This window comes from Cotesia typhae, unplaced genomic scaffold, assembly GCF_013202065.1.
Source record: "Cotesia typhae breed Kobodo isofemale line unplaced genomic scaffold, CoteBio_Ctyphae contig_27, whole genome shotgun sequence".
Classification (NCBI taxonomy): Eukaryota; Metazoa; Arthropoda; class Insecta; order Hymenoptera; family Braconidae; genus Cotesia; species Cotesia typhae.
In genome coordinates, this window is record NW_027423733.1 from 2,215,071 (window position 1) to 2,227,654 (window position 12,584).

At 32.8% G+C, this 12,584-nt stretch overlaps 2 protein-coding genes across 2 annotated transcripts; both read left to right on the forward strand.

The window, feature by feature from the left end:
• LOC141525685 (uncharacterized) lies at positions 1 to 748 on the forward strand. The gene is made up of 2 exons (XM_074240247.1): positions 1 to 180; positions 398 to 748. The coding sequence occupies exons 1-2, from the start codon at positions 1 to 3 to the stop codon at positions 746 to 748; spliced, it is 531 nt and encodes a 176-aa protein (XP_074096348.1).
• Positions 749 to 813: 65 nt separating this feature from the next.
• Positions 814 to 5,572, forward strand: LOC141525686 (ATP-dependent DNA helicase PIF1-like). Its single transcript, XM_074240248.1, has 5 exons — positions 814 to 832; positions 920 to 1,441; positions 1,610 to 1,987; positions 2,048 to 2,230; positions 5,364 to 5,572. The coding sequence occupies exons 1-5, from the start codon at positions 814 to 816 to the stop codon at positions 5,570 to 5,572; spliced, it is 1,311 nt and encodes a 436-aa protein (XP_074096349.1).
• Positions 5,573 to 12,584: the final 7,012 nt, after the last annotated feature.

The following is a 12,584-nucleotide window of genomic DNA, read 5'->3' on the forward strand; positions in this document are numbered from 1 at the left end:
ATGAATAAGGGATCTGATCAAGCAGCATTCACTGTTGGAGATCTTGATGAAGTGACAAAGTATGAAGCAGGACGATACATTAGCACTTCTGAGGCAGTTTGGCGAATTCTGAGTTTTCCTATTCACGAGAGATTCCCTCCAGTTATGCATCTTGCTGTACATTTAGAAAATGGTCAACGAGTTTTTTTTAATGAAAATAATATACTCAATCAGATCAACAATTCCAAAACAACACTTATGGCTTTTTTTGAACTCTGTAAAGTGGACAATTTTGCGAAAAAATTATTATATTGTGAAGTTCCAGCTTATTATGTCTGGAGAAAACACCAGTTTCACAGAAGAAAACAAGGAAAAATTGTGCCAGGTTATTTAGGTATAAAAAAAGATCATGTTTTAGGCAGAGTGTATACTGTCCGTCCTACCAATACTGAATGTTATTACCTCCGTCTTCCATCCAAATGACTTTGGACCGAATGAAGTTCGCGGTCCAGAGTCATTTACGGCTTTAAGAACTATAAAAGATGTAATCTATCCTATATTTCAAGAAGCTTGCAGAGTAATGGGATTGCTCGAAGACGATGCTCATTGGGATCAAACTTTAGCAGAAGTCTCAATTTCTGATTCATCTTACAAAATACGTGAATTGTTTGCTGTTATGTTAGTTTTTTGCCAAGTTGGAGATCCGATTAAATTATGGGATAAATATCGAGATAATTTCACGGACGATATTAAAAGACGAATGAGTTGAATTCGCGAAAACTCTGGTTAGATCTTGATATTGTTTACAATCAATGTTTGATTAATCTTGAAGATATGGTCATTGCTATGTCAGGTAAGACTCTTTTACAATTTGGACTCACTTCACCATCTCGAGAACAAGAATCTGTTATTATTAATCAACAGTATTTAAATTAATTAGCTTATGACACTGCTAAGTTAACCGAAGAAGTGATAAAAAGTGTTCCGATACTGAATAAAGAACAGAAAGAAGCATATGAATCTATATTGAATAGTGTCGTTTCTGATTCTGGACGATTGTTCTTCCTTGATGCTCCTGGTGGAACGGGAAAAACATTCTTGATTAATTTGTTGCTTGCGAAAATTAGAAGTGAAAAAAGTATTGCTATTGCTGTTGCTTCTTCAGGAATTGCGGTTACTTTAATTGACGGAGGCAAAACAGCTCACTCGACATTTAAATTACCTCTTGAAATGAATCATTCTGATAATATTCTATGCAATATTTCTAAGCAGAGTGATATGGCTCACGTTATCAGAGAAGCAAAACTGATAGTATGGGATGAATGCACTATAGCTCACAAAAATGCTATTGAAGCTCTCAACAGAACTCTTAAGGATATAAGAAATAGTGACCGAATAATGGGTGGAATAACTGTTCTTTTAGCTGGTGACTTCAGACAAACTTTACCTGTTGTACCACGAGGTACATGTGCAGATGAAGTCAAAGCCTGTCTCAAATCCTCAGTTTTATAGCCTCATGTTAACGTACTGTCTTTGAAAATTAATATGCGCGTTCATATGTAACATGATGATTTGAGAGCAGAAGAATTTTCAAAGTTACTCATTGATATAGGGAATGGACAAATTTCAGAAGTTTACGGACGAATAAGTATTCCGGATAACCTAGGTGATATTGTTGATGATTTAACTACATTAACTGATAAAATATACCTAGATATCAATAAAATTGGAGTTAATTGCTCTTCATGGCTAAAAGAAAGAGCTATTCTGACTCCAACGAATGATTTAGCAAATAGCATTAACAACTTTCTTCTGGAAAAGCTATCAACTAATCAAATGAAGTATAAATCTATAGATACAGTCGTAGAAATTGATGATGCTGTCCATTATCCTGTCGAGTTCTTACATACACTCAATCCATCCGGAATACCATCTCATATTCTCAATCTTAAAATTGGAACACCAATAATGTTACTGCGCAATTTGAATCTTCCAAAACTATATAACGGTACCAGACTACAAGTGAAAAATTTACATAAAAATATTATTGAAACTACAATTTTAACAGGTAAACATGAAGGAGGATTCGTATTTATTCCAAGAATTCCTTTGGTTCCATCTGTCTACCATTTCAACTTCAAACGTCTACAATTTCCTGTTAGGGTTTGCTATGCTATAACTATCAATAAAGCGCAGGGGCAGAGTTTAAAATTAGCTAGTGTAGATTTGAGACATGATTGTTTTTCTCATGGTCAGTTTTACGTGGCATGCTCAAGAGTCAGTTCACCGGACAACTTGATTATTCTTCAACCAGAAAAAAAGACGAAAAACATTGTTTATAAGGAAGTTTTAAGTTTGTAACTGTATAAAACTGTTAATTTTATTCATTGATAAGTATTGAGTGATTGTTATATTTGTGTTCATTACGAGAAATAAATTTTTGTAAAAAGTAAAAGCTGAGTTTTTTTTGTGGTGTAGGCCTCCTGCGGATTCCGCCACGTTACATAACGGGGACGCATCCCTATACACAGTACTTCATGGGTGATGCGGAAATCTGTGTATGACAAATACATTGACTGGTACTATTTTTCCTGACTAAAAATTTTAAAAATTCACTTCCTTTATCGATAAGAAAATATACATTTTTTTAGTTAATATAAGAAATAAAGATAAAAATTAATAGTGTGCCCAGCGAAGCGGGCGGGTGACTGCTAGTATATATATATATATATATATATATATATATATATATATATATATATATATATATATATATATATATATACATATATATATTTTTTTTCTCTGGTAGTCTGTTTTCCCAGGCATTTTAACGCTCACATCATCACTACTATAAAAATTTTAAATTTTCTGTTGTTCACTTTCAGATAGAGATCGGCCTAGCTTAGATTTAGGTGTTGCTAGAATTCCTACAGTTTCAGATAGGTTTTTTGCAACCTGAACCATGTGTCTTGAACTGTTCATTGTTTCACAAACTTCTCGTTCACTCCATTCTAGTGGAAATAGAATTAAGATTTGAATTTTTTTCAATTTTTGACGTATTCTTATCATTAAACAACTTTTAAACGATTAATTAAGTCATTAAAGTCCGTTAAGGCTAGTTTTAAATCAGACTGAGGACTGATATCAAGACGAGAAAACTTCTTCAAGTTACTGGTAGCTTGGTCAACTTTATTTTGTAAGTATCGATGATTGGACAACTTCATGAATGAAATTAGTGACTCATTTAATAAACGTAACGCATTGTTTACAACTAGTAATTGAGTTTCAATGCTAACTTCAGACTCGGATTTTGGTTGAGATGAAAAAGTCTTACTGCAGTATGGTAAGGATTCTGAAAAAAGTTTGTATTCTGAGGTCAGTAAAAAGAACGAATTTTGAGATCTAGTACGCCCTTGTGGAAAAATTTCTCTGAAATAACTGAAAAAAAATTTCAATAAGTACGAATAATAGTTCATAAAGTTTTTTGTTTTCTTAAAAAGTTCGAAAAAGTCTTATTAAATCTGAAAAACTCTTTATTCGACTTAGAAAGTCAGATTTTTACCAAGATTTCGGACTCTGCCAGAAGAGTTATTCAACGTTATTAAAACTTCTTGTAGGAATCCTTGTGGAAATAATTCTCTGAAAAAGTCAAATTTCCCCTGCAAGTTGGGACTTTCCTAAAGGGTTATTAAAGATTTGATAAGACTTATTCAATTTTACAGTAAAAAGAAGAGAAAGTTTCGTTTTAAAAAATTTACTGGTTAGAATTGGAGAAAATTGAAAATTAAACTATTGAAAGAATTAATGCATGTTTTGTAAAGAATTTTTTTTTCAAATAATATTTTCATCACAAAAATATTTCGATGAACATATAATCGCTCGTAGTTGATCAAGTCAAAACATCAACAGCAAATAAAGTGCATTTGCTAGTAAAGACAGATACTACTCAGAGAGTAAATCAAATCAATATATAATTTGGACTATAACATATATAACTTCACTTTCTAGGTAGGAAAGAATTTTCTAACCATACGCCATCTATAAGAAACTGAAAATACTTCTTTTCTCAGTCAACTTTATTCAGCAAGCTTGTCTAGTTGACAAGTTAAAAATGGTCTAAAATAGAGATACTGCTCTTAAAATTATGTGCGATAGCTCATTGGATCCAACAAAAAAAATTTTGTCAATTAATGATCGCTTTTGTCTCAGATGTCACTATTAATTTAGTAGATTCTTTTATAAGTAAATTATTCATAAATGTCAATTAATTAGTTTGTTACAAGCCTTTTAGTTATGGGAAATTATTTACTTAAAATTATTTGATTAAGTTGAAATAGTAGAAGCAATTGTGTAATTCAGATAGTCAAGGTCATTCTGGAATGTATGTAGTTCGAATAATTAATGAGGCTTGTTAAATTTGTAGAATTTGAAATTTGAAAATTTTTAAAATTAATTCTAGGCCATTGGGTTAAATTTAATTAATTTAGTAAATTTAGTAAATTAATTTATTGGAAAAATTTTTTAATGAATTTAATAGAATAGTGAGTTAATAGAATAAATTAAATTTAGTTGAGAAATTTTGGTAATGAATTAAATTAGTGAATTTGATATTTTGTATTAAAGAATTGTTAAGCGTAAAATTCCAGGAATTTAGATAATTAGCAATTCGGAGGAAATTGAGTAATTAGAGAAAGTGTGTATTAAGTTAGCGTCCGGTGGACGATCGGTTGTATGGAAGTTAGGGAGTTATTTAGAAACGTTGTATAGACGCCCGAGTCGGGGGTACAACGGATTAAGTTAGGAAACCGCTGCGTAGACGCCCGAGTCGGGGGCGCAGTCGGGAATAGGTTTTAACTGGTATTCCGTCAGGTTGACGAGGAAATGTTGATATTTTAAGGTATTCCGTCGGAGTGACGAGGTTTAGAAAATTGGATATTTAGTTGTAAGAATATTTGGTAAGGGCCAGCGTAGGCGAGAGGTTCTCACAATTAAGTTAGTTATAAGTAAATTGTTGGCTATTTGTAATTTGATTGAATAAATCAATTTAATTGTTATAAATTTTTCTCAGTTTTACTTACAGCCCTCTCGGACTTCTCACGACCCTGTCTTTTCCCTCTCATGCTTCCCCGGTTTCTGGGACACCGTGTCTAAAATCCCAGTGGCGCCCTTTCTAAATAGGAAAGGGGTGGCTAACTGGACCTAGGCAAAACACCCTGGTTACAAAGACATAGTTATAAAAACATAATTTAAAGACATTATTAAGATTAAATAAGAATCTAATTAACATGTAATTAAGAATACTTAATTAAAAGTATAAAAATTCTTTTAAAAGTAATACAAATATTGAAAACTTGCAAAATATAATCATAATTAATCTCAAGAATTTCGAAGTTTGAAAAAATTTCATGTCGAAGTAGAAGTCAAAAGTCCGGTGCTGGAAGATGAGGTCCCTAGGGAATGGAAACCGATCGTAGAGAACCCGGAAGATTTGATCGAAGGCTTAAATCAAGCCTGGATGGAGACTGAACGATATTTCACTCACGGCGAAAGTCCTGCAGGGAGAATCGCTGCCGCAGCAGACGTCGTGTAACGATAAAGCTGAGATGCGACGAGTAATTGGTCGAATCTATGACGTCTAGCACTGGAGATTGTTAACTTTATCCACTGACAGTAAGCCACGATCATGAAAAAATACATGAATCATTTTATTAGTACACTCCAAAAAATGCTTGAAGTCTAGTGTCGGTTAAGTTTAAATTATAAGTGATAAATACAAAATTAAATAAAAAGGTAACGATTAATTTCATTATATGTTATTTTATTTATAATTTTTTTCATAAAAAACATAATGATACTAATTAATAATAGCTTTATTATGATTAAACAAAACATAATTACGAAGATTAATTAAGAATCTAATTAAAATGTAATAAAAAATGCTTGAGTGGCGAGATCAGTGATTGCAGTCAACTCTGTGAGAGTGACGCGAGAAAGAGATAATCTCGCTAGTTAATTAAAAAGTATACAAATTTTTTTACGTCATACAAATATTAAGAAGTTTCGAAGCATAATATTAATTCAAAATTTTAGAAAGTAATAAAAAAGTTCAAAGCATGAGAGTAATCTCAAGTAATCAACAATTACGAGAAGAAAACTCGGTGGAAATCGGTCGGTCGGTGGCAAGCAGAACAAACCGAATTTTCTTGAGCCTCTACTTGCTGACTACAATCCAAGCACAAATGAATGTGCAAGCACAACATATTAATAATAATTATTTCTCCATTATTACATAATTCGCATAAAGTTGAAATAACATTATTAATATCACGTCGGAAATGCCCTTCACGAAACGTTGCTGGCTGGTTACAGAAAGGGCACTGGACGGGCCCTTGATTTTACCATGGAGGGGTACACGTCGACGATTGGCAGAGTCAGTTGTGTAGATTGAGCACTATTGACACAAGCGAGTATGGAAACATGGCACACAAACTATTTCCACAGGGGTTAACCCACATATGGAGCAAATCATGCTTTGTTGTTGCAGAGCATCATCTATTGAAATAAAAAAACAAAAAAAATATGGAAAACGATTGACCCTAAAGGCCATCGTTGTAACTTCCCGCTAATTCTATGCTTTTGCGCTCAAAATTCCACTCAATACAATGTTTTTGAGCTCTTCGAGCTCAAAACGTAGTTATTCTAGGATTTTGAGCTCTTCGAGCTCAAAAGTCCAATAAAAGTTTGACGAAACATGATTTTAAAAATTTTCAAACTGCTATAACTTTTAAACGAATCAACCGCTTTCTACGCGGTTGGCGGTGATCGATGTAGTTTTTCAAGCTTTATAGAAAATTTAGAACAGAAAAATTGATTTGATAAAACGTTTCGAAGTTATTACAAAAAAACACTTTTTTCCATTTCTTTTCGTTCACGATATTTCTCGAACGAATCAACCGATTTCGACGCACTTGGCAGCGATCGATGTAGTTTTTCAAGGTTAAGAGCTAAGATTGATCGGTAAAGCTGTTAAAAAGTTATTCCGAAAAAACCACATTTCAAACAAAATTTTTTCTTAGTTTTTTTGAGTTTTTTCAAAATCTACCGGTCAAAATCATTTCAAATTTTTAGGAAATTATAATTTGATAATACTCTTTGGAACGAGACTAGTTTGGTTTGATTCGGTCAAGCCTTTCAAGAGTTCTAAGCTGGTTACATACTTACGTATATATATATATATATATATATATATATATATATATATATATATATATATATATATATATATATATATATATATACACTACTGGAAAAAATTAAGGGATCAAAAAAATTCCAACTTTTTCGGTAGTTTTCAACAGGCCGTAACTTTGAGAGAAATGGTCGTACAGGAAATAAAAAAAAGGAAATTGTAGCTCCAAGTGTCTAGTTTTTGGATTAGAACTTCAAAATTTTGTAGCCTCCGCGGTTTCTGAGTAATCGTAGAAAAACCAGCAACAAAAAAATTCTCAAAATTTTTTAGTTTTTTTTTTTGGTCTACGGGCGTGGAAAAAATTTTTTTAGCTTAACCACCATAAGGATCGGATACTTTGTTCATTTAGCTTTAATTTTTTTTTAAACACCCTGATACGTCCACTCCTCGCTGAGATATCGGTCTTCAAATAAAAAAGGATCTTTTTGTCTTTGATTATCGATATCTCAGCAACCAATGATCGCACAGAAAGTTAAAGGTGGGTTTCAAGAACTTGAATGAATTCCCTTAACGACTGTCCATTGTTTTTTCGAAAAAAATTTTTCTTTCCATCACATGAATTTGAAAATGCAACAAAAAAGGGCTTTTAGTGGTTTTTTGGAAAATCAAGCGCTGGATCGAAAATATTGAGGAAACCACTAATGTTAAGTGTGCCTTTTACAGTTCAATATGTCCACAAAAACCCTACAAAGAATCAAATTAATCCAGCCAGCCGTTTTTTTGTTTCACTTGATCGAATTTTTGAAAAATTAAAGGATCACGTTTTTTGCTCTGAAAAACTCATAATTTTTAAAAATGAGAAAAAAATGGTTTTTTCGAGCTTTTTCCACATTTTTGTTCCAAAAGTGCTTAAATTTTCAAAAAAATTTTCAAAAAAAAAATTTTTTTGGAAAAATTTTTTTAACAAGTTAAGGAAACTCAAAAACCATCGCCCAATGATTTTTATTACCTTTCCACCGCTGCATTCCTTGATTCTACTGATCTCCTTTTAATTAAATTAATAAAAAAGTTAATACCCCCAATCGAATTTCGATTTTTTCATACGCTTTTCGGAGTTTTTTTCTTTTCTTTTGTGAATCCTTAGCAAATCGCTTCATTCAACAGTTTTTTCAAAACTAATCCCTCTGCGCTAAAAAAAATTTTTTTTAATTTTTTGGTCAAAATTGAAAATTACTGACTTTTGATTCTTAATCATGGTTAGACGACATTTATCGGAGGTGGAAGTCGCTCGGTTAGTGACTCTTATCGACGAAGGTTACACTTAACATGCAGTTGCTATCCGGATGGGTGTAAGTCAATCTGTCGTATCTCGAGCATATACCAGATACCAAGAGACGAATCAATATCATCGTCGCCCCGGACAAGGTCGCCATCGAGTCACTAATGCCCGCGATGATCGAACAATTGTTAGAGAAGTTCGACGACAACCTTTCGTCAATGCGAATATTGTCGCTCGAAACTTCCCCAATCGCAGACAACAGCAACAACAACAGCAACAGCGACGACGGCATCAAGTGTGAAACATTTGCTCTCGAACAATCATCAACCGTCTTCGTGAAACTGGGTTACACGCACGACATCCTAATCGTGTACCCCTGTTGACAGCAAGACATCGTCGAGCTCGTTTAGCGTATGCTTACGATAATCGAAATTGGAACTTGTGGGAATGGACAAATGTTTTATTCACTGATGAGTCTCGTTTGAATCTGTATGGCAACGATCGACGTCCTCTCGTTTGGCGCCGTCGTGGAGAACGTTTTCGCCAGAACTTTATCCGTCCAGTCGTTGCCTAAGGCGGTGGATCAGTTATGGTGTGGGGCGGCGTTTCACGAAATTGGAGAACACCTTTGATAATTGTACGCGAAAATTTGACAGCTAGACGTTACATCGACCAAATTTTAAGGCCCATTGTTCTGCGCAGACGACAACATCTGAGGTCGTTCATATTGATGCAAGATAATGCACGTCCACACACAGCCAACATTACCCGGCGCTTCTTTGAGCGGCATGACATCACATTGTTGCGACACCCAGCAATGAGTCGAGATCTCAACCCCATAGAGCACGTTTGGGACATAATGGGCCGTCGGTTGCGCAGAGAGTATCCAAATTTGCAGAACTTAGCTGCTTTGGAACGCGCGCTTCAGCACATTTGGAATACCATTCCGCAGCCTCAAATTACCGTCTGCATAAACATGGCTGAACGTTTGAGAGCCGTTATTGAAAACAGGGGTGGTAATAACCGGTTCTGAACCAACAAAAACCTTCAGAGAAAAATGTGGAAAAAGCTCGAAAAAACAATTTTTTTTCTCATTTTTAAAAATTATGAGTTTTTCAGAGCAAAAAACGTGATCCTTTAATTTTTTCAAAAATTCGATCAAGTGAAACAAAAAAACGGCTGGCTGGATTAATTTGATTCTTTGTAGGGTTTTTGTGGACATATTGAACTGTAAAAGGCACACTTAACATTAGTGGTTTCCTCAATATTTTCGATCCAGCGCTTGATTTTCCAAAAAACCACTAAAAGCCCTTTTTTTGTTGCATTTTCAAATTCATGTGACGGAAAGAAAAAATTTTTTTTCGAAAAAACAATGGACAGTCGTTAAGGAGAATTCATTCAAGTTCTTGAAACCGACGTTTAACTTTCTGTGCGATCATTGGTTGCTGAGATATCGATAATCAAAGATAAAAAGATCCTTTTGCATTTGAAGACCGATATCTCAGCGAGGAGTGGACGTATCAGGGTGTTTAAAACAGAAATTAAAGCTAAATGAACAAAGTATCCGATCCTTATGGTGGTTAAGATGAAAAAATTTTTTCCACGCCCGTAGACCAAAAAAAAAAACTAAAAAAATTTTGAGAATTTTTTTGTTGCTGGTTTTTCTACGATTACTCAGAAACCGCGGAGGCTACAAAATTTTGAAGTTCTAATCCAAAAACTAGACACTTGGAGCTACAATTTCCTTTTTTTTTATTTCCTGTACGACCGTTTCTCTCAAAGTTACGGCCTGTTGAAAACTACCGAAAAATTTGGAATTTTTTTTTGATCCCTTAATTTTTTCCAGTAGTATATATATATATATATATATATATATATATATATATATATATATATATATATATATATATATATATTAGGGTGGGTCAAAAAAATCGAATAATTTATTTTTGATTTTATACTCTGACAAATAGGTTCGTAGACACCTAAAAAGAATTCTCTCCAAGTATAAGCTCTTAATTATAACGGGAAGGTCCTCCGCTTTGCGGGTTTCTATTTTTTTCGAATAATCAGATAAAAAAATTTATATCTCGCTTCCAACTGCTTGGAAAAATATTCCATGGCATAGATTTTGTGAGAAATTGAATGCTTTACAAAAAAGGTCTCTTATGACTTTTTCAAAAACTCAACCGATTAAAAGATATTCATAGTTGAAGTTTGGCTATTTTAAGGAAAATATTCGTTTTTATTATGAATTTTATAAGTCGATGAAAAAAATTATTTCGGATTGCGGAACTCATGATTTTGTAGGAAATTTACTGCTCTACAAAAATGGTCTCTTATGATTTTTTGATTAAGTGAAGCCGTTACGAGATATTCATCGTCAAACATTAACGAATATCAATATTTCCAGTTTTTGATCAATAATTCGATAAATTTTAATTTAAACTATGAGTTTCAGGAAAATTTACATAAATTTGAGTTTCGATCGATAAAGAAATGTTATAATAAGTTAGATAAAGAATTATTGGAATTATCATTGATTTTCCTTGGAGAAATGCCTCAAGAAAAGATTTCTTTCAAACGTCCTGGTGCTGTTCATCATGCTAGATGGATGGCTAAGGCCATTTATAGTTTGAAAATGTATCTATTCAGAGATGAATTCAAACTCTCTCAGAAAGAATTGCATGGTCTTCGTCATTTCTGTATTTTTATAGTCACATTGTATTTAAAAGCTTGGTTTTCATCAACTTCTGCAACAACTGCTGCTTATCATGACTTGCAGTTTATGAAAAATTTATTGGAGTACAAACATATCAATCCTTTGATTTCTTCAGCTACGTGTGAAAAAATGATTTCGCACTTATGGTATTTGAGCGATGAACTTGCCATTTTATCACTGTTTGACGATGGCGTTCCATTAGAAGTAAAAAAAGTATTGTTGAAGCTGTTAATACTCGTGAAGGTACAGATTCTAAAGCTAAAAGATTTGTAATTGCTAAAAAGATTTGAATTCATTGGCGCAGAGAACTCTGAGTGACTTTGTGTCTAAAAAGTCATTAAATCTTTTCAAAATCTTCGATCTACCGTATGACTTTCTTGATGTCGATGTTGAATTATGGCCTACTAATGAGAGTTATCTCGAAAATAAAGAATACTTTCAACAACTAAAAGTTGTCAATGATTCAGCAGAGCGAGCTGTTGCATTAGTCAGTGAATATAATCAATGCTTGACAAAAATGAAGAACAATTCCAGTACTTATTGCAAGTTGTCAAAGAACATCAAAAAACATTCCCAAATTGTAATAAAAGAAATTATTTATAGTAATAGCGTACTGTTATGTTAAAAATATAGACAATTATATTGCAATTGATAATTCAATAAAAATTTATCTATAAAAAAGTTAAATACTGGTTGTTTCTCACTTGATTCAATACTTTTCATATTAAATTTGACAAAGAAATATGTCATTCACTTCAAATTAAACTAATCATTGGCTATATGTCGAAAAAATGCTCTAATTTCTTGTTTTAATGCAATCAAACAAGCTCAAGACTGAAAACAATATTAAAAAAATTGTTTATAACATTTCTTTATCGATCGAAACTCAAATTTATGTAAATTTTCCTGAAACTCATAGTTTAAATTAAAATTTATCGAATTATTGATCAAAAACTGGAAATATTGATATTCGTTAATGTTTGACGATGAATATCTCGTAACGGCTTCACTTAATCAAAAAATCATAAGAGACCATTTTTGTAGAGCAGTAAATTTCCTACAAAATCATGAGTTCCGCAATCCGAAATAATTTTTTTCATCGACTTATAAAATTCATAATAAAAACGAATATTTTCCTTAAAATAGCCAAACTTCAACTATGAATATCTTTTAATCGGTTGAGTTTTTGAAAAAGTCATAAGAGACCTTTTTGTAAAGCATTCAATTTCTCACAAAATCTATGCCACGGAATATTTTTCCAAGCAGTTGGAAGCGAGATATAGATTTTTTTATCTGATTATTCGAAAAAAATAGAAACCCGCAAAGCGGAGGACCTTCCCGTTATAATTAAGAGCTTATACTTGGAGAGAATTCTTTTTAGGTGTCTACGAACCTATTTTTCAGAGTATAAA

Excerpts from the sequence above, each read along its gene's own strand:
- LOC141525685 (XM_074240247.1), top strand. The coding sequence starts at position 1 with ATGAATAAGGGATCTGATCAAGCAGCATTCACTGTTGGAGATCTTGAT. Across the intron at positions 181-397 it reads ATTTAGAAAATGGTCAACGA|GCAGAGTGTATACTGTCCGT; the intron begins GTTTTTTTTAAT and ends ATCATGTTTTAG.
- LOC141525686 (XM_074240248.1), top strand. Across the intron at positions 1,442-1,609 it reads TTTACCTGTTGTACCACGAG|AAGTTTACGGACGAATAAGT; the intron begins GTACATGTGCAG and ends GACAAATTTCAG. Across the intron at positions 1,988-2,047 it reads TCTTCCAAAACTATATAACG|GTAAACATGAAGGAGGATTC; the intron begins GTACCAGACTAC and ends CAATTTTAACAG.